Source organism: Cebidichthys violaceus, unplaced genomic scaffold (assembly GCF_023349555.1).
Source record: "Cebidichthys violaceus isolate CVI_PGR_0920_01 unplaced genomic scaffold, fCebVio1.0.p SCAF_11, whole genome shotgun sequence".
Taxonomy (NCBI): Eukaryota; Metazoa; Chordata; class Actinopteri; order Perciformes; family Stichaeidae; genus Cebidichthys; species Cebidichthys violaceus.
The window spans coordinates 3,215,677-3,239,209 of record NW_027176274.1 but is presented as its reverse complement, the minus strand read 5'-3'; the positions used below and the strand labels follow the sequence as shown (position 1 = coordinate 3,239,209).

The 23,533-nt window shown below is 42.0% G+C and overlaps 1 protein-coding gene across 1 annotated transcript in view; it reads right to left on the bottom strand.

The window, feature by feature from the left end:
• The window catches only part of LOC137892440 (ephrin type-A receptor 6-like), a 137,688-nt gene that overhangs the window by 84,981 nt on the left and 29,174 nt on the right, over positions 1–23,533 (bottom strand). The window contains exon 3 of the mRNA XM_068737559.1: positions 17,998–18,661. Coding sequence (XP_068593660.1) covers positions 17,998–18,661 — 664 coding nt within the window. The remainder of the gene's footprint in view (positions 1–17,997; positions 18,662–23,533) is intronic.

Sequence of the window (23,533 nt, the reverse complement as noted above, 5' to 3'; positions counted from 1 at the left end):
TGTCAGAATTTTTTGATGAAGTTTTAATTAAACGCCTTTGTATTGTCAGCCTAAATAGGTAGGATGTGGAGATACGGGAAATATGATGTCCCAGCGTCAACAAATCAAAATCAGATATTAAATCAGATACTTATGAAGAGACAATAAATGAATTACTGTCCGGCGATACTGACCATCTTTTAGTCTCTCCCTGGAAGAGAGATCAGTATCAGCTGGATTAGTGCAGGGGTGAACACACACACACACACACACACACACACACACACACACACACACACACACACACACACACACACACACACACACAGCATGAAACAAAATGATCCCTTTCATATCCCCGTACATGAACTGGACCCTAGTTACTTCTGCACCACTGCAACTTCGACACTGAGACTGTGTGTGTGTGTGTGTGTGTGTGTGTGTGTGTGTGTGTGTGTGTTTCTTCTGTTGTCTTGGAGCTTTGAAAACAACAGCAGCTGCAGGTATTTTTCAGTTACAGCACCATTTCTTTTTAACTTGCGTTGATTGAAAGGAGACAAAGAAATAGAAACGGTGAGAGAGAGACCCAGGTGGCCAGTAAGTGGCCTCTTCATTGATTCTGTGGGCAGTTCCGTGTGTGTGTGCGTGTGTGTGTGTGTGTGTGTGTGTGTGTGTGTTTTGTTATCGCTGTGTGTGGAACAGCAAACAGACGGTAGTCAGGTTTAGAGGTTTGGGTCTGACACCCTGGGGTCTTCTGATGCCCTGACACCCACGTAATGTTAATCACTGTCTATGATCCGGTCCTGCTGCTGTTAACACTCAGGAGGACTCATCTACAGAACCAAACTGGTTCTACGCTCTGCAAGAGCATGGGGCCAGACCAATGAATGACATATTTCACAAAAAGAAATTTTGCAGCCAAAATACAATGCAGTAACCCCAAGTGTTTACACTATGTTATAGACACTGTTATAATAAGACACCTCGAGTGTGATGCAGGGTGTCGAACATAGATGTGCTTAAGAGATATATTGCATCTATTGGCACCTGTCAAGTCAATAGTATCGTCTGTTTTTTACAGGCTGGTGAGCGTCAACATTACAATGTACAGAACTACATTATTGGCCACAGATTAAGATGAAGGCAATCAACACATTTTAAATGATTCTTTTTTACAGTATAACACTGGTAGCAGTGCTGTGACAAGTTCTCTTACCACTCTAGTGCAGAGGTGTAGTTCAGCTTCTAAGATCATGTCGCATGATGAAAAGCTACAAAATGAACCTTAATGTGAGACTGATTTTCAAACATTTTGTTGAGACTGTCGATATTAATTTGCAAAAGCAAGCTAAGTAAAGCAATGCACAGAGAATAGGATTTCTGATTTCTTATTTAGCGCATCGATTTTATTTTCTCTTATTTTGGGATTTGTTACATACAGTATATCATGATGACTGTACTGCAATGCATCGCATATCATAAATGGACCTGTTATCACAGAAAATGTATTAATGTTTTATCTTGAGTTAATGAACACTTCTAGTGTGGTTTTATTAGATCCTTTAAATTGTTTTAGGTTAATAAATAATATATAAGATATATAATATATAAGTGTGTATGTCTCCAGTGTGTGCCCTGCTGTGCTTTCCTGGTACAAAAAAGTACTTTCAACTTTCTGACGTATCTGTAATGCAGCATAATATATGTCAGAAAAGGTGATGGCACTAAGCAGTCTAATTGTAAACACTCTCATCGTTTTCTCTCACCGCCATACCTTTATTACCTGCTGTCACTCTGAATAAAGACAAGGAGAATGCTTCACTGATGGAGACACAGGCAGATCAATCCCCCATAAAACAAGCTGTATTGGTTCATAAATCAGGTCTCCAGTCTCTGCCTCCGGCTGCCCAATGAGCATACATCAGCTTGAGTGGGATGAGCTGCCTGCTAGCTGCAGCTGGTGATAGATAATGAGGACGCGTAACCACGTATAGTACACACACACACACACACACACACACACACACACACACACACACACACAGCAAAGAATAGGAGAAAGAAATACACACATGCACATACAAACATGTGTGGAGGAGATTCAGAAAGACACACAGTCTCCTTTACAAACTCATACATCTAAACGTACGTACAGAAAGATATACACGAGTTATCCCTCAGAGGAAAACTGCCTTTCCTTCTCCTCCACACACACACACACACACACACACACACACACACACACACACACACACACACACACACACACACACACACACATATATTATGAAAATATAACATTGCAAAGTGCTCTTTTGTCTCTGTAACTGTTGGCCTTTACCGTGGCATAAAAAGACACTTCTGCATTTTTTGGAGGTTATAGGGATTTCAGATGAACCATCCGTTTGACTAGTTGCTGAAGCCTAATGGTGCAGAGCGTTACCATTACAAAGAGTAATGACGGTTTGAAATGGCTCCACTAAGGGCAATATTCTAACGTTCAGCTGATTTGTGGCCAAGTACTACCACTTAAATTGCAACTTCAAATTGTACACTGGGTGGAACCAGTTCGAGTAAAAACTCAAAGTGTGCGTACCGAAAAAAATGAATATATATATATATACGTGACGTACGGCATGGACCTTTTTCTTTTTCCTCCATCGCGACACTATTTCTGCTCCATGACTGAACATATTTAGATACTGACATTATTTATCATCCTGTGCCTGGCAAGATGAACAGACAAAAACAGTATAAATATTGCATTATGGCTGCCAACAACCCTCAGTGAAGGATGTGGTGGTTTTTGGAGTAATAAGTCGATGGCTTCAGACATTCCTCCCTGTTCTGCGTATCGGGATGCTACCTTCAGGCCTCGGCTGTTCCACACGCGCTGGTGATGGTGTGTTCCAGCCATAGGAAGTTTTCTCACTGCAATAAAGTTTTTCTCTACTATTTCAGACACACACACACACACACACACACACACACACACACACACACACACACACACACACACACACACACACACACACTGACTATATCCGTTGGGCTTTAATAGATGATTTCAGTTGCAATGATCTAAATCTGTTGAGCCAGTTTTCAAAATGGTGGAGAAGAAGATATGTAAAAAACTCTTTAAGCCCTCTTAGTGACATTTTCATTTTAATCCAACCAAACAATGTTCTAAGCACTCGCACAGTGAAAGACATTATGATCTCATGTGTCTTACAACCATTACCTCAAACTGAATATGATCAACTTCACACTGTAAAATCAGGTCAACATTTTGCTTAAATTTGACCTAAACATGTCCTGTCATTTTAACCCTCTTTACCTTCCTTTTAACTAGTTTTATAAATCCTCTTGTCACTGAAAAAGGAAATAAAAAACCCAAGAGACGCTCTACTCTCAAGACTTTAAAAAATGGGGTCTTAAAACCAGCCTTAACATTACTACCAGGAAGTGTAATTCCTAAGACGTCTATGTGAAGTACAAACCACGAGAGGAATGAGTCACCATCGTTCCCAGCTCTTCAGCTTTAAACTTCCTCCTCTCTAGTTAATCTCACCGTGAAGAAAACCCAATTACAGCTACTCTACTTCATCCATGTCCAAAATGCTCTTCCCATGCCTTAAACCCACGTTTTAGCCTGATCAATGAAGTTGTCAGCATGAATTCAAACAGATTCCATCCGGCAAATTCTGAGGGTTCATTGTACGTCTGTCGGGTCAGCCAAAGTTCAGACCTCAATCCACCCCGAGGGGAACGGTTTCACACCACGGCCTTCTCTAGAACTGACCCAGTTCTGCTATCGCTGCTTGCCGCATTCAACGGCTGGATTAAGTCCATCCACAGGACATTTGTGCGTGTGTGTGTGTGTGTGTGTGTGTGTGTGTGTGTGTGTGTGTGTGTGCAATTCCACCAGTGTGACTAACAAGCTTGGCTGTTGCAGTCCAGCAGATTGAGAGACACCTACCGCTAGTTAAAGCCTCTCATGCCCTGGGGTCATCTGCCTCTCATGGGGTTTCGGAAGACTATCAACGAGGTGAAGGAACTGACATTTTTGTAAAAGTTGGAATAAATTCACATATTTTGTCAAATAGCAACACATTGAATGCAGCAAAGCCTTTCACCGGATCATCTTAGTTTTGAAAATCAAAACACAGATGATATGAGACGACAATATACTGTGCTCTCAATAGCCATGTTTCCAAAAGCTGTACGGAAATCGCGAAATTTGATATAAATTTGATATAAATTTGATGCGCTAAATGACAACTTACGTACGTTACATCCCTGCACCGTGTTGGAAGATTTGAATTGCACACATGAACAGTGTTTTGTGGTTGTTCAGAGCATGCTTGTGTGTTCAAATAAAACAAAACAAAAATATGATTTATACTTGCGTTTCTGATGAGAGGTGGTTTGAGCAGGTGGAAATGCATTACAAGTACATTTTCATGCCAACATGACCGAATCAAAATAGCACCGCGCCGTCTGTTCTGCAAAAAACACAGCCTCATCTGTGCCACTCCACCCACTTTGGCGCAAGTAAGCTCGCTTTGGAGCCAGAAAAACAGGTGCGGGTGCAAAAAAATAAATAAAAATCAACAAACGACCAACGGAAGTGCCATTCCTTATGAGATTACTCTACTCTGAGATATGTGCCAGCATGAAAATAAAGGCCGTGATTAAGTTCAGGGAAAAGAAAACCTAGTCACTTTCTGGGACTTTAACAAATGTGTCAACCTTTAAACAACACACTGGCAGGTTAATTATAGCACCACATTGTGCCATAAAATGTGTCACTGATGTCTGAGGTGTGGCGAACGAAAAAAACAACAACTATTTTATTTAAAAATATGTTTCACTTGTATTTAGCAAAAGACACCAACGTGGTAATAGTCAGCTACACCTGTGTGCTAAAATAACAAAATAATTTTGCTTTAAGGAAGGACAACGCGATGGAGCAAATGCATGAACAGATTGGCACTGACCTCATTGATATCTGTGTACAGGTGAGGAGTTAGCTTGTGCAGTAGATGGGTAATTGTGTTGATGGGGCGGTAAGTCAAGAAATTCTGGTTCATGTATCGGTATGCATGAGAAAAATCTGGTGATAGTGATATCTTAATTAGAACAATTTTCAAAACCCGTCTCCATCCCTCTTGCTAACGAGGGCTGCTTATAAATCATTCACTTTTTACATGGCGGATGAAACATGTATGTTTTAATTATTGGACACACAAGTACTAACTCTTTTACTTTATGTCTGTGGGATAAACAAACTGCCACCGAGACGAAACACAGTCATCACTGACGCTGAACCCCCAATAACCCGAGTGTTTTTCCTCTCTTCTCTTTTTTTTCGTTTTGCTAGGGAGGAGCTGTCTCCAGCTCCTAAAATGTTCTTTCATTTATGACAACTCTGCTCTTCAATCCAGCCCTGTGATGTCTTATCTGGGCCATGTCGCGCTATACATACCCTTTAATGACTAATTCAGTCTCTTGGTCTCCTACGTACCAAAATAGAACACACACATATGAGAAAAAAGGGAAATCAATTGAAATGTTGCAAAGTCTGACAGGACTGTGCTCGAGGAGAAAAAAAAAAAAAAAGGAAAGAAAAACATCATACGGTGTCGCTTGCTTTTGTTTTTCTGAGTGAGAGAGTATGTGGTGCCGAGACAGGCAGGAGCTGTATGTATGTATGCCGGGTGCCGGTACGTTGGGGAATTTATTTTTTTCAACTGTCTTTGATCACTTCCCAGCTTTGAAGTAACTCTCAGCGAAGGGTGGGGGGTGGGGGGAGCCAAGCAGAAGTCACCGCAAGTTCACATCGCAACTAGGACTCGCAAAAAAACTGCAATCTGCATAATTTATTCTTTAAACTGTTAAAATGCAAAGAGATGAGGAGATCTCTAGGTGCCCAACAAACCCCCCCCCCTCCCGCTTGACAACTTCAATTAAACACTCTCCCTCTCCACATTTGTTCTCAATTACAGCTTGAAGAGCGACAACATGAGAGCTTCCTAATGTTCATCAAGTGACTGATTTAAAGAGAGACAGTGGAAGGTAAGGCACCACCGGTTCGGAAGAAATGTAATTGATACACAATGTAAATGAGCAAACAGATAGCTGTGTACACACACAGAAGTGAACATGCTCGTGAACGCTCAACGTGCTTTTCCTCTCCAGCTCCATCAATACAACACATTTCAGACAAGATACTGCATTCTTAGACAGTTTGTATGTATTTGTGCGCCTCAGCTTGCTACTGATTGTGTGATTGCATGCGTTGATCCATTTTGAGGGGTTTTTTTTCCTGCTTGTTCACGGAGAACCCAGTTATTATCACATCAAGTGAAATGCCGAAGACTCAAAGCGAACCTTTTAGGCAAACACATAGTTGTCGGTACCAAATATTTGTTTGTATCCCTACCCGCAAAAACCCTTAAATAAAACCAAACCATGACGGTCTCACTAATTTTAACATTAAAAGAGACGTAACACTTAATAACACTTATTATAACCTTAAACACTTAGCCTCTGTCTTACTACATAAAGGTGCAATAAACAGGATTCAGAGCATGACTACAGCCGCACATAACTATTGCTATCTAAAAATAGAGTGGAGTAAGTCACTCTCCCTCTGTGTTTGTTGTTATTCAAGCGTCTCCATGCTTTGTAGACATAGCCGTGCCGGCTGCGTGTGCTTTTAGTGCATGTGAGCTAGCTCATCTCTGCCGTTCTGCACTGAGCTCACATGGCTGTTCCGGCTGATGAGGCCGTCTCGACCGACAGCATCGTCGTGGAAGCGTAGCGCCCACCCCTTCGGTTCTCCGTCAGCTCGACGCTGTTAGCTCTGTCAGCACTTTTGTTGTAGTTTGCGCTGTTAGCAACGTTAGCTTCTAGCCGCTAGCTTAACCGTCGCCATGTTGACAGCTGCTGAGAGGCATTAGATATGCTCCCAATCTCTTATATTGATCCTTTCAAATCTACCCAACCTCAGTTTGATTCTACTGTAACTCTAAAATCTCAAGCTCTATTTTTCTTAATGTGAAAAGCTGTCACAATGTCCTCACAAGAACAATGAACTGTCAAAAGTTGGTGCTTGCGAGGACTCTTCACCTCGACTATGAACTAGATTGAACGCCATTGCGTCACACAGCAGCGCGTCGAGTACAGTAGATTCAGTCAGACTACTCAGTCGTGCACAATTTACATTATAAAAGTATAATCGCATAATTGCTTTGTTTTGTTTTTTTGGCTTGCAGAGAGAATTTAAAGATGGCAACCTAGCTCAAATGTGGGGCTCAAAACCTAGTCCTGTTGACAATAATAATAATACAACTTTATTAAAAAGAAGTACATTACATTGGCTTATTACCACCGGCCTCTATAAACATTGCAGTTATGATAAGAAGAATAAGAAGCAGAATAGAGGTCAGCTGCTATTGCAGGGAAGAACTAACGATTGATGGTGGAGTCACTGTACCAGTGTTATGGTCAAATAACTCTACTTTATGCATACTTTGCTATTTAACACATTGGTTTAAAGCCTTGTCAGCAATGTTGGGGGGGGGGGGGGGGGGGGGGGGGGTGTCACACTTGGTTTCTCCCTGTCTGCCACTGTGAGCGAATAAGCGAGTCAGTGGCAAGATCAAGCAGTGGCACGAGTGGGAAGATGGCCACTGAGTTCATGAGGAAGACCCCACCACTCTTCACTCACTGCCGCCCACACGACAACCTCCACGGCCCGCTACAAATGGCGCTCATTTTTCACTACGCCAAGAGGCCATTGATCGCTACTTTATGGTCAACAGCTTTCAGCGGGACAAAGGAGTTCCACATGTCGAGGATGGAGTCAAGGTCTGTGGGATTTAAGGACCGCGTCGGCTTTCAAAAAAAAAAAGCAATCATGAGTCGATTCAAACATAGATTTAAACCACTTTTCCTTCCAAGTTGTAAACAAGCCACCTGCCACATACACACATTGCAGACAGATTATGGCAAGGTTAGAACTTTTTCGACGACAACGACTCCCTACTTCAGTGTTGTCAGATTCAGCCACTTTACGATTATTCCATATTAAATGTTTTGATTTTGGAATAATGTCTAATGAATGTTTAACATTTCCAGTGATTATTGGCTGCGCATGTTGACAGCATGTAGTGACAGACACAGGCGCAGTGGGCGGACTAGCAGCTATTTACACTGGGCATTATTCAAGCCACATCATGCTTTTTGGCAGGGAAGCCTCGCCTTTCAGCGGCACACTGAGCTTAATGAGGAAGGGGGGGAAATAAGCATTAGCATACCGTCAGTGTTCAAAGAGCTTTCAATTATATTATTCTTGATGGCTGCCGAGGCAAATGCTAATACAATGACCGCGTAGACAACAAACAAACAGCATATGCATTGAAATACAGTCGCACTGTATGATTTGCATTCACGTACGCGTTAAGTACACAGGACTGTGAATACAGAAACTCAGTTAAATGATGGGAAATGTAAAGAAGTCCTCATGTCCTGGGGAGCGACGGATATGCAGGGAGAGAGAACGAGGAGAAGACTAAGACGGTTGTCTTCATGCTGTATGAGGAGAAACTCGAGACCCTGCCGAAGATATACCTCGGCTCTGCCCTTAGGAAGAGACTTGTCCTTCAGAACTCTTAGTGTGTGTGTGTGTGTGTGTGTGTGTGTGTGTGTGTGTGTTGATGCTGAATGAAGTGGGGTTAAATTTATCTAACAATCTCCGAACCGCTACAAGCCTTCTCTCTCTCTCTCTCTCTCTCTCTCTCTCTCTCTCTCTCTCTCTCTCTCTCTCTCTCTCTCTCTCTCTCTCTCTTTTCCAGACACTCCCAATTAAGCCTGAAGGGTCATGCTTGTTAAACTAAAACTATCCTTTTCTGAAATGTCACAGTGTCTCCCTGCAGTGTGGCACGTCTGTAAACAGCTCTGTTGCTGAGCCCCCTGGTGCGTCTCCTTGTGTGTGTGTGTGTGTGTGTGTGTGTGTGTGTGTGTGTGTGTGTTTGTTAAAAGCATATTTTGTGAAAGCAAAATGTCGCCTCTTGCACTAACGCCAACTGCTTGAGTGCATTTTGGGCTTTTGTGCGTGTCGTGGCTGTTGACCAAGATGCCAGGTGGTTTGGCGCGTGGTTTGGGCTGTTCTATCTTTGCATCGGCGTGTGTGTTTCGTGGGTTTCATTATGTGTGTTTTTCGCCTGTGCAGCCTACCTCCTCGGTGTGTGTGTGTGTGTGTGTGTGTGTGTGTGTGTGTGTGTGTGTGTGCGTGTGAGTGTGACATCTAATTTGGCGGGCTGACAGGTTGAAGGATATGTGCTGTAATTGTTGTCTGACTGTCTTCATGCTGTAATTGAAAATGTCTTGTGTGAAACTTTCTTCAGGATGTGTAAACCAGCATGCCAATTAAGATTAATACAGCTGCTCCTGCTTCCTGCCCAATTACCTCTGTGAAGCCCACCTTTTAGACGCCCAGTGTGCATCAAGTGAGCTGTCCGAAAGAAATGGCAACATCTTCAGTGATTCAAGCATTCAGAGATTAATTGTGATCTCAGATCTAATGTGATATTTCATGTCACGGTAACAAAAAAAAAATGATGGCAAAGCTTTGTTTCCGTACACAACGAAGCCATTCAGTCTAGCTTTATTTTTTTTTTTTAAATTGAATGGACTATAAAATACCACAAGTCAAGTTACAAAATGTCACAGCACGTTGTTTTACTTCAGACTCTTTTGTGGGTATTCATCATTCTTTAGAATAAGAGGTGCACAGTAATTCTCAGTGTGTGTGGCAACGGCATTAGTTTAAAAAATGTAAACAGATTGCTTTATTGCTCCAGCCCAACACTGGGGAGAACCACTTCTGTTCAGCACATAACAAATAGCACCCAGCTCCAAATACACTGGTTCACACGCACGTATAAACAAACACACACACACACACACACACACACACACACACACACACACACACACACACACACACAAAAGCACACCGTGATTACATTATTCATAGCGCTGCAGAAGAGCTCTCCCAGCAAACACACGAGAGCTGCTGTAAAACACTGAGTGGTAACAGCATCAGCTAGATTGTCTTAAAATAAGAGGGACGGAGGGACGGAGAAGGACGACGCGAGAGAGAGAGAGAGAGACTGAATGAATGTGTGTGTGTGTCAATCATTTAGGTGGAGCACGGCGTCTTCTTGCATTAACACCGAGGATTGCTCTTATTGATGTTTTGCTCGGTTTGTGTGTGTCCGTCTATGTGCGGCTCTATATTTAGCCACAGGCATAGTAGCCGGTTGCCTGCCGGAGGGCTGGAGGGATGCCAAGGAGGAGGCGGAGGTGGTATATATTATACTTTTATTAAATAACAGTATTTATATAATATAATACGTAATATAGACGTGTATATATATATATATATATACATACATATTAACATAAAAACAGACAGACGTACAGAGAGAGCAAGAGCGAGCGTGCACGAGAGAGAGAGAGAGGCATGCACACACACACACACACACACACACACACACACACACACACAGACACACACACACACACCTATTAACTATGCTCCTGGAAGAAAAGAATAATTAACAATAGGATATTTAAGTCAGCACCACACAATGTCCCCGGGTGCAGAGTACATTAAAACATATATTTGTATCAAAGCTCAAAGAACAATGCTCACCCCCACCTGTAACAAAAGACACGGGGACACACATACTTAATGGAGATACATTGTAGCACCTCTTCGTCGGCTCTCTGCCTCTGTTGCCTTTCTTTCTTTAGAATGTGCAACACCCAATATGACACTTTGTGAATAAAGCTGTGTTTTACTTAAAAATATCTAATGCAACAAAAGGAAATCAGTTTAAAAGAAATGACAGCATCACAGCCTATTCATTGAAATCCTTGGGTGCTTTCACACCTGCAGTTCTGTTCATTTAGTCTGGACCAAGGGAACATAAATGAGTCATTGTTGTATTTGAATTCTGGTCCAGTTTGCTGTACACTCTGACATGTTAACTCGTGGATTGGACAGTTTTGGCGATTGTCCTCCTGATCATCTGGGCCCATGTGGGGACATCAACGCAGTGACAGATGTCAATGCAGCACTCATATGCCTCTGATGTGTATATTCATGTTCTTTGGTGTCACAAAGAGCTCACAAAGAAATACCTGATCATAAGTATTATTCTATTATTAGACTGCAAATCAGCCGCATGTTATGAATAACAGGTAGAGAAAAAAGGCACTTTGTACTCTTATGATTTGGAGCTTATTACTGTAGGACCTCGCCATACACCTTTTAATGGTCTTAATGAACTGACAAAGTAGAGTAGAGTCAGCGCTGATGTGTGTCCTTGCTTTCTGAACAGATTTCACAAGATGGATTTATTAGTAGTTTAGCTTTTGAAATCATGCTAAAACAATGAATTGCTCATATTAAAATTGGTTTCTGTAACAGTAAGGGGGAGTCTGATGTGGAACAGGAGAGAGAGAGAGGGAGAGAGAGAGACAGAGAGAGAGACAGAGGGAGAAAGAGAGACAGAGAGAGACAGAGACAGAGAGAGAGACAGAGACAGGGAGAGAGAGAGAGAGAGAGAGAGAGAGAGAGACAGAGAGAGACAGAGACAGAGAGAGAGAGAGAGACAGAGACAGGGAGAGAGTGAGACAGAGAGAGAGACGAGAGACAGAGACAGAGACAGAGAGACAGAGAGAGAGACAGAGAGAGAGAGAGAGAGAGAGAGAGAGAGCGAGACGAGAGACAGAGACAGAGAGAGATAGAGGGAGAGAGGGAGAGAGCGATAGAGGGAGAGACAGAGAGAGATAGAAAGAGATAGAGGGAGAGAGAGAGAGAGAGAGAGATAGAGGGAGAAACAGAGAGAGAGAGAGAGAATATAAAGCACTTTGAATGATGTTGAGGACAAAAAGCTGAACATGACACAGCAAAAGTACTGTAAGAAAGTTAAAATATACTGTAAGTAAAAATAGACCAGCTATATATATATATATATATATATATATATATATAGTGTACAAGACTAGTGAATGTAAGGGGCTCTTGAGGGACTCAGGAAGGTTGCCTGCATTTCAAAAGGAGGGTCCAGGGTCTACGTTTTGTTCCTGGTCCTTCAAAAGCCTCTGACCCATCGGTATAAGTTTCTGATGGTCCAGGAATTATAGTGTCAGAAATGGCTGCGCTGAACATCACTCAATGCTCATTGATTCGATGCGGTTACATACTAAAGCAAAAATAAATCACTCGCTAGACTGAGCTAAGCTTTCTGGAGTGTTCAGTCCACCTGTCCACCTCTGCATGTCTCCTTTCAATTCATTCGTTCCATCCATTCAGACAAAGAGTCGCTCCTACGGTGAACGCAAACAACAACACTCTGTGTTCCTTCCTGTGCAACAGCGCTGTTGCACACTTTATATGTTACTTTCTCCGCGCAACAGTGCGTGGTTTACATTTTTAAACGATAATATATTGACTTATTTCTTCATAAACAGTTTTATTCTCCTTCCATTCGGATTTTCTAATTACAAAGCCGCATTGTGAATAATATATTTGCGCAGATCAAATCAATTAAAGAACTAATGTGGTCCTCGCAGCTGTAGATTAGCGGAATAGCGCTGAACCATTAGCAGGATTGTGTAGCGGGTCACCCGTCACGCAACCAAGACCACTCATGAAAACATATCCATTGTGCCACCAGTTGTCACTTCTGTACCACAAAGCCAGCTGGCGTCTGTTGTGATCACAGCATGACATTTAATGTTTTTAGTCTCGCGACCAAACCGGTAATTGTAGCTTATCGAGTATTCTTGAAATCGGGGAAAAAAAAAATTCTACAAAAAGGTCATATAACAAGTAAGTGTGTGCTGAAATGAAGCGGTCACCAGTCTGAGTCTAAAGCACACTGACACTCCAAACTCCATCCAGGAAATGAATAAGGGATTAGAGCACTATTGTGACCAAGAGTTAGAATTAGAGAGAAAGATGATTTGTCTTTAGCTGGGTGGAGAGCGTGTCCTTGTTTTCCTACTTCAGTGAAGCTGACGTCTTCGTGAAGCTGACTCTTCTTTTCTCCGGGACAAATAAAGTCTTTTTTTTTTTTTTTTTTTTTTTTTTGCAATTCAGAACTTGAGTGTTTGTTTGTTTGGGGTTATCTTAAACAATTTGCATACCAAACAGAACGGCGGCACCGGTGGGGGATCTTTTGGCCCACACTTCAGCTCACACCACAGCGAAATTCACAGCAATCCGTCGCAATTCAAGCAGAATGGAATCACCTCAATATTGTGTTCCTATTTAAAATGCATTCAACAGCTCCATTTCAGGCCTTAACTATTGGTAAGTGTGATTGATGCTGCATTGGGCTAGACTGTTTGTGTGCGCTGTGCCATCGAGAGGGTGTTGATGCTCTGCTGTCTTCCGTCTGCCTGATTCCATTAGAATGCAGCATCACTGTCGAGTGAGGGCCAAGAGCTGCGTCACAACCAGAATCAGCTTTTAGGAATTTGAAAGAGACAAATAAACTAAATACAAGGACAACCAAATAGAACCCAGGTAAGCACAGACATTGAACTACTCTGTATAAATCTCACATAGTCAACCTAAGATGAGGAGCACAAAGGTCAATCCCTGTTCTTTTAAAAAAAAGACTCATCAACGAGGGTATTTTACTGAAATCCCAGATCATTCAAACAACGTCATTATTTTCCAGCCAAGTCAAGCAGCCGTAGCACTTAAGGGACCGACTGGTTGTAAACTGGGAATTGAAGCATTAGCGTAGCCAGCCACCTCAGTCTTTCTCCTTCAATGCCCAAGGCGTTCCAGCGGTACCTTGTGCGGAGGCTTTTAATAAAGACGCTTGTTTAAATCCTGGAACAATGAGCAAGGGCTGCATTTCAGGTCTGACATTGCAGTAAAATGCCATCACATTGCCCAAAGGGCTGAACTTAACCCAACTGTGAAATCTGATTCTTAGAGAGCGAGGGGTGAAGGACAGAAAGGAGGGATGAGGGAAGGCAAGTTATTGTGGTCTGCAGGGCCTATAGGGCTGCCGATAGGTGACCGTGTTGTAGTCGCTTATTGTTGCAAATGGAAAAGAGCAGAAATGACTGTTTTTTTTAACATAACCAGGATGGATATGACATTTAAGAGAGATTTAAGGTGCGCTTTACATTTACATTTTGGATATGCACCACATCAAAACCATCACCTCTTTAGAAAATAAAACAAGCCTGCTAATATGTTTCAAGCTGCAAGCAAACTCACTATCCAATGCGTTATTCGTCGTTATAACAACTATATATAGAATTGGGAAGATTCATAAAAAGGGACGGACATGAATGAAGTAACCGGTTCGGTACAGTCCGGCTCTAATCACAGCTGCAGTTTAACCCCCCGGCCTGCTGATTGCGACGCAGCTGCGAGTGCAGCTGGGGAAAACGACGCCGGTCCGTGTCACAAGATGAATCGTAATCAACTGTACGAGGACATCTGGTTCTGGATGGTGGGAGAAGAGCGGTGAATAGTCTTGAAATCATTTTTGGAAAGGGCACTAAGCAAGGCTTGTAGTTTGCCGTGATGTTCCATAGATGTGGAAGGGAACAAAATTGCCTCCAATTTGTGTCAGTACTTCCATCTATTGAGTTCATCCTGGTAAAAGCACAGTGAGGGTACGTTGTCTTTATTTAGATCGAACAAATGTCAGGCCAATACAGATGAAAGGTTGGGTCTGTGTCCACCTGGACAGTGCCAGGTGTGCATCTTAAACTGCAGTGCATTTAGAACCTGCAGGCGTTAAAATCAGGGTTAATCTGACATATTGCGTTACTTATATCCTCACAGCACCTTTTTTGTAGCGAGCGTCGCTGTTAGCTTGTATCTACAGTAGATCACAGACACGTGTACCGGTTGACCTGACATCGGGCCCGTACGTGGCTTGAAAAGAAGTTGCATTGGACCTTCATGAAGGTATTTTTCTTTTTTTGTTGTTGTACTATTGCATTCCCAGTGAGTATTACTACCAGCGATAACCCAAAGCTCATATCAGAGAGTTGAGGATCAAACTGCTACCGAGCCAGCCGAGGTAATCTGTCACACCAAGGTAGCCCCTGGGACAGCGGGTGGTAGTCCACTGATATACACAACAACATTCCTAGACGCTTGCTCGATCACACACACACACACACACACACACACACACACACACACACACACACACACACACACACACACACACACACACAAACACACACACACACACACACACACGCTCCATTTCTCTATCTATATATATATAAAATCACAGTACAAATCCACTGAAAGAGTTCCAATTCTAGGATCTTCATCTTCAACACAAGACACAGCACTATGTTTCACAGTTCACTCGCAGCTATTTCAAAATCCACTGTTTAGTATTTTGTGTTCACACAGCAAGCCCCTAAATATTCCAGCATATGCTATAAGCAGAGATAATGCTGAGAGCATCTTAGCCTTGCAAATACGATCTCTTTGGAATGTGTGCAGTATGCAAAAGACCAAGACAATGAAGGACAAGTAGCAAAAGTAATGTCATGGAATAAAATATGTTTGATAGAAAAGGTGGTAATGCATCACATTTTGAAGACATTTTAAATGCAAATATATTGACATGCATGCATCCGTGCACAAACTAGGGTTGGGCAATTGGTTGAATATATCGGCTATCAGCGATTGGCCCGAAAGGGAGAAAACAGCCCGTAGAGCCTGCATAGTTCCTCATCTGACTCAGTAAACTAAGGTTTATGTCGAGCAAACCAGAGTTGGTGATTGTTGGAACAGTGGAAAAATGGTTTTGGTGAGTCAACTATTTTCAGGCAATCAGGCCGGTCTTAGTTCAGTGAAAGAGATAAACTTGAATTCAGAGGGTTGTCTTTTTAAATGAGGAATATATTTCCTTTCTTAACATTTTTTTAGTTAATTTTGTTTATTTATTAGACTAAAAAAAGCAAAGAGAGCTTGAGGAACGTAACGAACGTGCCACTCCAACACATCTTCCAAGCTGACACTCCGGGGGAGAGATTTGCCCTCAGGGCTTTGAACCAGAAATCTCTTTAGGTTTAGGCAACAGTCGTACTTGGTTAGAAAAAAAATCGTGGTTTGGGCGAAAACAAACCCTGTTTAGCAGAAATGCTTGACGGCAAACTTCTCCCACGTGTGGATACATCAGTGATGTCCGGTTGTTCTGCTGACGGTGGCCGTTTGGAAGATTTGAACAACACAGCACACATACACTGATACAGCCTTAGACATAATCAGCGAAGCTCTTTGCCATCACACTAACAACACTAAACACTCTAATCCCCCCCGCATTAGATCTGATCTTATTCTCCACAGAGTTAGCAGGAAGCAATAAACCGGGGGGAGCAGAGGAACATGAAGGAGGGGTAATGAGGAGCAGAAGGGAATGAAGAGAGGAGCTGAAAGATTAACTTGCTTTTATAAATCATTTGTGTGTGACAGCACAGCAAAAAGGGACTCATAGGAGGATGGACAGTCACTGACACACACTGTATCAGACGTTTTATCAGACACTATCTGAATACGTACAGCATATTAATTAGAGGAAACTGACTTCCTGGACAGGGTTACTATATCTTACTGTGTGTCATACCACGTTGATGAAAATCTTCTTTAAACGGCGCAGCTTTTCCAGCCTTTACGGTACTTGTTCAGCGGGACAGGAAACACACCGATCAATTTCATGCGCTGCAAATCACATCACGTGATGCTAATCAGCCAAATCAAATTTGGGTTTTCCGAAAAGGCTCGCAACTCCAGTAGATATACCCACACAGGAGAGAGAGACAGGGAGAGACCGCAGAGCAGAAGTACATGAGTCAGAGAGAAGATGGCGTTCTCCAAAAAGAGAAAACACTCTTATGGACTCTTATATGGTCTTTCATCCAATGGGCAGGTGATTACCAGCGTGTCTCATATGTTCAAGACCGTGGCGATTATTAAAACCGTTAATGTGAAGCAACGAGACAAAGCGCTAATGTTTTGAGCAAACGTACCCACACCAAAACAAAGGTACAAAAAACAAACCTAAGAGTCCAATATGAATTTAAACAAATTTAAAGCTGCAGGGCAAAACTAAATACTTTATTTTAAGAGTCACATTTTTAAAAATCTTTCTGTTATGTGTTTTATTGTTTAATCCATCACATTTATTTATTAACAGAGTCAGCATTATTTATAATTACATTTAAAATCTGAAAATGAATATCATCTTTCTTTATTTCATTTGACAGTCAGTTGTTGACTACATAAAGATGTTGATACAAGTGCGCAAATGAAACATTATTGTGATGTTCTGGACCTTTGCATGAGGACATTCTCTATAACTGGACCTCGCTGAATTTGAATTGAATACCCCTGGAATATACAGAGAGTGTGCCAGTGAGGGATGCTTTTTAGTAAAACACAAGAATAGCACTGCATTCATATTTAATAGACTAGACAGAAGATAAACTAAAAATACTGTAACCCTAAGTTTGAAGTTGTAAATTCTTAAAGAATGCCTTTCTTGTCAGTTTTCAGGTGGTGAACACTCGAGCTAAATAACATTTGAGTTTAGGCAAAGGATCCTGACCACTTCTGTACACTTCTGTGTCGGGCATGATTAATTCAAGGCCGTGTCACAACTATCAGTACAACTATCAGCTTGAAGGTTTGGTTTGCTCATATGAAACATGTTTCAAGTGGGGAAAAAAGCTGATCAGGGGCTACTGACAAAAACCATGAAGTAATGCTTAAGTCAGAGGTTGGTATTTTAAGACAGCTACAGTCCACACTCCAAACCTAGAGCCAGTTTCACTAACAAATGCGTTTTTCTCTGTATTGCAAGACTTGCTGGAGTCTTAACGCATGTCACATTGATGAATGTAAAGCAAAGTTAATGACAGAATGGTTGAAAAACTCACCAGCACATGAGCCATCGATCTCCTCATACGCAACGCTGCAGACGCATCTTCCCAAGGGGACCAACCAGTCTCCATCAGCTCCACAGAACAGTTTGGGGGTGTCTCTTTCTTCGGCATGGTCAACACAAGCCCCCCTCACCTCGACCAATGAAGAAGAGTCCACACGAGGCACTGTGTCTGGAAATGAGGCCAGGTTCCTCAGCGTGAACGGACATTTCTTATAGTAAACCCTCACCGAAACCAAGGCAATGCAGGCGCCGATGTCTTGAAAGGCCAGATAGAAGCCCTTTCTGGTCATGGGTCCCACCTCGCGCACCTCCGTGTTGAGCTTAAGGATGCGATCTCCGAGATCCATCTGAGTGAAGCTTTCATCGGCAGCGATGGTGTCTATCTTGGTGTACTGCGGGGGCTTGAATTTGACGCCGTGAGCCTCATCAGTCTCATGGTAGAAGAGATTGAAAGTCTCCTTGCAGGTACCAGACACCCAAGGGATGGAGTTGCAGTCACGCAGGGTGAAGCGAAGCTCCACGTAGATCTTTTGGGCAGCCTGCCGAGAGATCCAGTTGGAGCGAAGCCAGTTGTTCTGGTTGGGCTCCATCACGTTGCAAACCTGGAAAGTGTGGATGGGCCGGTTGTGCTCGTCCATCTCTGTGATGGCGTCCCACTAAGCAGGAAATAAGAAGGGAATGGGGGGGGGGGGGGGGGGGGGTGAAAGAAGAGGGAAAAGCAAAGAATCGTAATTAATCAATCAATAGTAATTAAATGATAAGACCAAACGTATTAGGTCCCTGTGGTGGCCCCAACAGGCAAGTCTGTTCAATATAAATGTGATGGCCAGAATGAAGAACACTAGTACGGTTTTTAAATTAAAATGTTGTCCTGATTGTGGCACTTGAAGATATGCCATGGGGGTCATTGAAATCCAAACGGTTCATCCCTTTTAGAGGATGAATGTGATCAGCAAATTCAATTGCAATCTGCCTATTCCTACCTACTATGGGACACCTTGTGTAAAGGTGATATGTGGGCTAGAAATTGAATTGAGAATTAAATTGAGACTGTCTTCCCAAGAAGAATTACGTTGTTGATCCGGGTGGATGGATAGGTTAACAAAACATCGGACCTCACCACAGGAGACTGCTGTTCGTTTAGAATTTATAACTGTAACCATGGTGACAAAGCTCCTTTAATGTTGGCTTTTCATTTTAACCAACCAAACCACAACATTTCTCTAACAGTATCTACATACTTCTTAAACCAGGCCAGGCTTTTTTTTCATTGTTTTAAAGAATAGTTTTTTTTTTTTTAAGAACCCTAAGCAAACTTATATTGTTAATATTTCTATGTTAGGACAATTAGAATAGATTAGATTAGACATTGGTATTACATCATTGCAAATAATTTTAAAATACAGTGGAATGTTGGTCAAGTAAAACTCAAAAAAGCATGGAAATTTGAATCATATCAAGTCAGACATTTAGTTGGCGAGACATTTGAAATGATAAACGGACAGAATATTACACTCAACAAAAAAAAAAAAAAAAATGCTGTCTGACTCCAGCTGCCTAGTCATCAGCTCTGCAACTCCCAGGTCACATGATCAGGGCGTATGGCAGCTTTGCAGGGTCAGGAGGTCAGCTGTCCCCATGTTGATGGGAGAGAAGTTAATAGGGGTTTTTAGCCCCCTGGTCCCGCACGGCTCTCTGGTTTTATTAGAGTGGGGACCGGCTACATGGGCGACCCCAAAACCACCCAACACCGACCTCCAAGAATGAAATTACTTGCCTGGGAAAAGGGGCTCTCAAATCACTCCGCTTACAATGCAGCATTGGAACCTCCACTAGCAGCAGCGTCTGCCTTTGTGTGTGTGTGTGTGTGTGTGTGTGTGTGTGTCTGGCTTCATATTTAGACTGATATCCAAACCCATTTTGCTTCATCTCTATATGGTGTGAGTTTGATTTTAAACTATTACTACTCCTACTATTACTTCAGCCACACTAACACACCCCAATACTGTCCCTTCTGGTTTGAGCCTAAAGTCAGAAAACACGGTTTCACACAGAAAAGCAAGAGATGCAAGTGGGAGGTTAGAAGAGGAAGTCCAACAATGAAGCTATTAATTACCGACCAACGTAACTATCATTTTGTGTTTAAAAAGTGAACTGACTAGAACTCACATATACACAAACGCACACTTTATTTCCCCATTCTCCGGTCTGAGGGAGGAGACCCATTCTAATTAACGGCTGGAAAACAACTCCTTTATAGGCAAACACAGTCCAGAGAGTAGCAATAGAGCTGCTGGTTAATTTACCAATACTATTTGCCTGATAAGCTCGTGCATTTAATAAGCTGTTTTGCACTTAGCTAAATATTACCTCTTGATGAGAGTAGTAATCAAAGCCAAATGTTTGCTTTCACATACTCATTATCCTTTTTAATAACATGTTCTAATTCAATCATCCAGGGGCGAGGGGCTTTAATCCGCTCTTCCCTCAAGGTGTAATTGTAGAACTACAGTCAATCAAATAGATTTTGATTAGATGTGATATTGCCCATCACCTGTGAGGCTATGCAAAATGGATTTTGTTGGGCATACAAAAGAACCGCAGTAAATCCAGGAGAAAAAAAAAAAATGCTTAATGTGTAATTAAAAGCCAAAAGATGAGGGGAATTCACCTCTGTTAACTTTGCAGCGAAGAAGGAAGATTATCACAGATCGTCGATCTATTGTGTCCAGCTTTCCACATTAATAGCATTAACAGTAGATGAAGTTTATTAACAATCAGATTCAATACAATTTAACAAATAAGTGCATAGGTGTATGTACACCTACAGAGGTGTATGTAGGATGAAAGATGCGTCGACACTCTTGTGCCTAACGCTTTCTTTTAGTAAGCGCTACAGTTCAGAAGATTTACTGAAGGAATTGAGATTATACAGGACAACACCTCGTCTTGGTTTCCACACTGGAGACATGGCTTGGGAATCATGAAAGTCATCATATAAGTGTCTGGAAACAAGAACAAGCTTGTCTTTGTTGAACACACAAACACACTGAGATTGGAGATAAAAGGTCTTTCTTCTGGACATATTGTGTAACCGTATCAATGGCTTCAAGCTTAAAGAGGGATGACACGTTGTGTTTAATAAGCCAGATGATCAATATTCTTTGAAATTCTGTACATTTTTCAGAATTCTTCCGACACCAAATACAGTACATGTTTTCAGTTTTCTGCCAATTATTTTGAATTCAGTTTATGGTGCTTGACTGACATAAAAGTGAAGAGTGGTGTCAAGTGTCTTCGTTAAACTTTATGTTCCTATAATGGTTGCTAAAGGGCAACCATGCAATCCACCAGAACCCCACTCTATCGCCCATTAGTAGTGACTGCTACAGGACTGAGGGAGAAATGGCCGTTACAGAACTGTGTTTGAGTGCGCACACATAGCAAAGTCAGACCTTTAGCCTTTCTTCTCAGGACATTTTGTCATGTATCAAGGCTGGTTTCTGTACTTCAGGGATTGGAGTTCTAATATCTTGATTAAGACTGAAAACATTCCTCATATTGGACAACATTCTTTAGTAACAAAGTAGCGTGTGACAGCGGTGTTAAATCGAGAAAGAGAAGATAGAAAGATGAAAAATAAAAAAAACGTGTAAAGCATGCATGGGGTTATGCGTGTTTCATCAGGAGATACAAGACAATTACTAAAGTTAAGAGGCAATTAAAGGAGCTGAAACGACACTGCAGACAGACTGTGGCCAGAGACGCAGAGGTAGAGGCAGAGATGTTAGTGTGGTGTGTCCCTAAGGGGGAAAGCAATCCGCGGTGATAGGAAGCATATTGCTACTCGAATCCCCAACTAAACACCATCCACAGATGATCTAAAAGCCTCCAAGACTTCCACATCTTGTCAGCTATAGCTGATAACGTCAAGCAGCTTTGTGGCGTCAGCACTTTTAAATAAGTCACTCCGCTGCTTTACGTTTACAAGAGCTAGAAATTGAGTTTTGTTTTTTTTCCAAGTTGTCTTACAAGCAATGAAATTGATTTCCTCTTAATTGACTTAGTTTAAGGGTCGTTTTCAGCGACGGCGTCACACCTTTGGGCCAAAGCCCGAAGTCCCTTTGAAATCAACCGCCCTGACAGGACCTTCGCCACTTCATTGTGTGTGTGAGCCCCTGATGTGTCATCTGAATGAGAACTTCTTTTTCAAAAGTAGAAAACTTTAAGTGAAGCCACCTCAATAACTTGCCATCCAGCCCTAACATGCATAATTGAAAACGGTCAGAAAAACGTGGCAGATTGATTTGCAGCCTGAGACCAAAGCCCTTACAGCCCATCACTCTGGCACATGAAGGAGAGCCAGTCGTTTCACTGGCCACTCGCCCGGAGATGAGCTCCTTTTATTTTAAACGGTGAAACCTGGAGCCCTGTGGAGAACGGCACTTTTAAATACAGTGTCATAACCCGCTCCACTCGTCCTCGATTGAAATTAAACATTTAGCGATTCCATAGCGTTCCACCTGGTTGGGTTCTTTTAAAAAAAGAAAAGAAAAAAGAAAAGAATAAAACACAATTTAAAAGTCAAATGTCGCTCTGTGCAAATTAGAGTGTGTTATGACCTACTATTAAAAAATTACTTAATAATCAGGCCTATTACTGAGGAGGTTCAGGAGTGAAGCTTTTAAAAGGTGTACCGTCAGACTGGCAGGAGACACACACACACACTAAGTATAATACCCACTGAAAGTTGTCTATGCATGCGAAGTATGAATTATAATCCCCCAATTCACTGATACACACACAACCGTGTGCACTTGTGTTGTAATATACATTTTATTTAATTACAATAAACATTTGGACGTTGGGATACTGAATTGTCCTAAACGTATTTGAGCTATCTGTGTGCCTGAATAAAGAATAATGAAAATTAATACAGTACGCCTTTTCATCCGGTGGCTGGAATTTTGCATTCCCCACAGCAATTTTGGGGAGGAATTACAAATGTGCTATGGGAAACAAAGACACTGCATATTGTTTATTGTTGGTGTGAAAGACGAATGCAGTCAAATCACAGGTGTTCATTTGGGCCACAGGAGACTTGATCTGTATAAATATTTATAATTTCATTGAAAACGCAATTTCCTTTTTGACATCTTTGACACAACGTGACGCACATACAATGAAAGCCTGCTGTGCTTTACCTCATCAATGTGAGGACGAACTCATTAGCTGTAAAACAACGAGAACCACTCCCCCTGCTGGACTCACCCCTGTGGGGTCATTTAGCTCGCTTGTCCTTTTTGCCATTAACTTCACAGCCGGGTGATTAAATTATAACTATATATCACGTTACAGTTTGTCTGGCAAAAGATACCACTGAGCACGACCAACATGCCACACTTCCCTGTGAAACTCTAAATATACATTCGATCCCATCGATGGTTAACACCGTGTTAACACTTGTGTTTCTAAAGGCAACTTAGACGTGACGCACGGAATACTCTGGCAGAAAGTAATCACTTAAT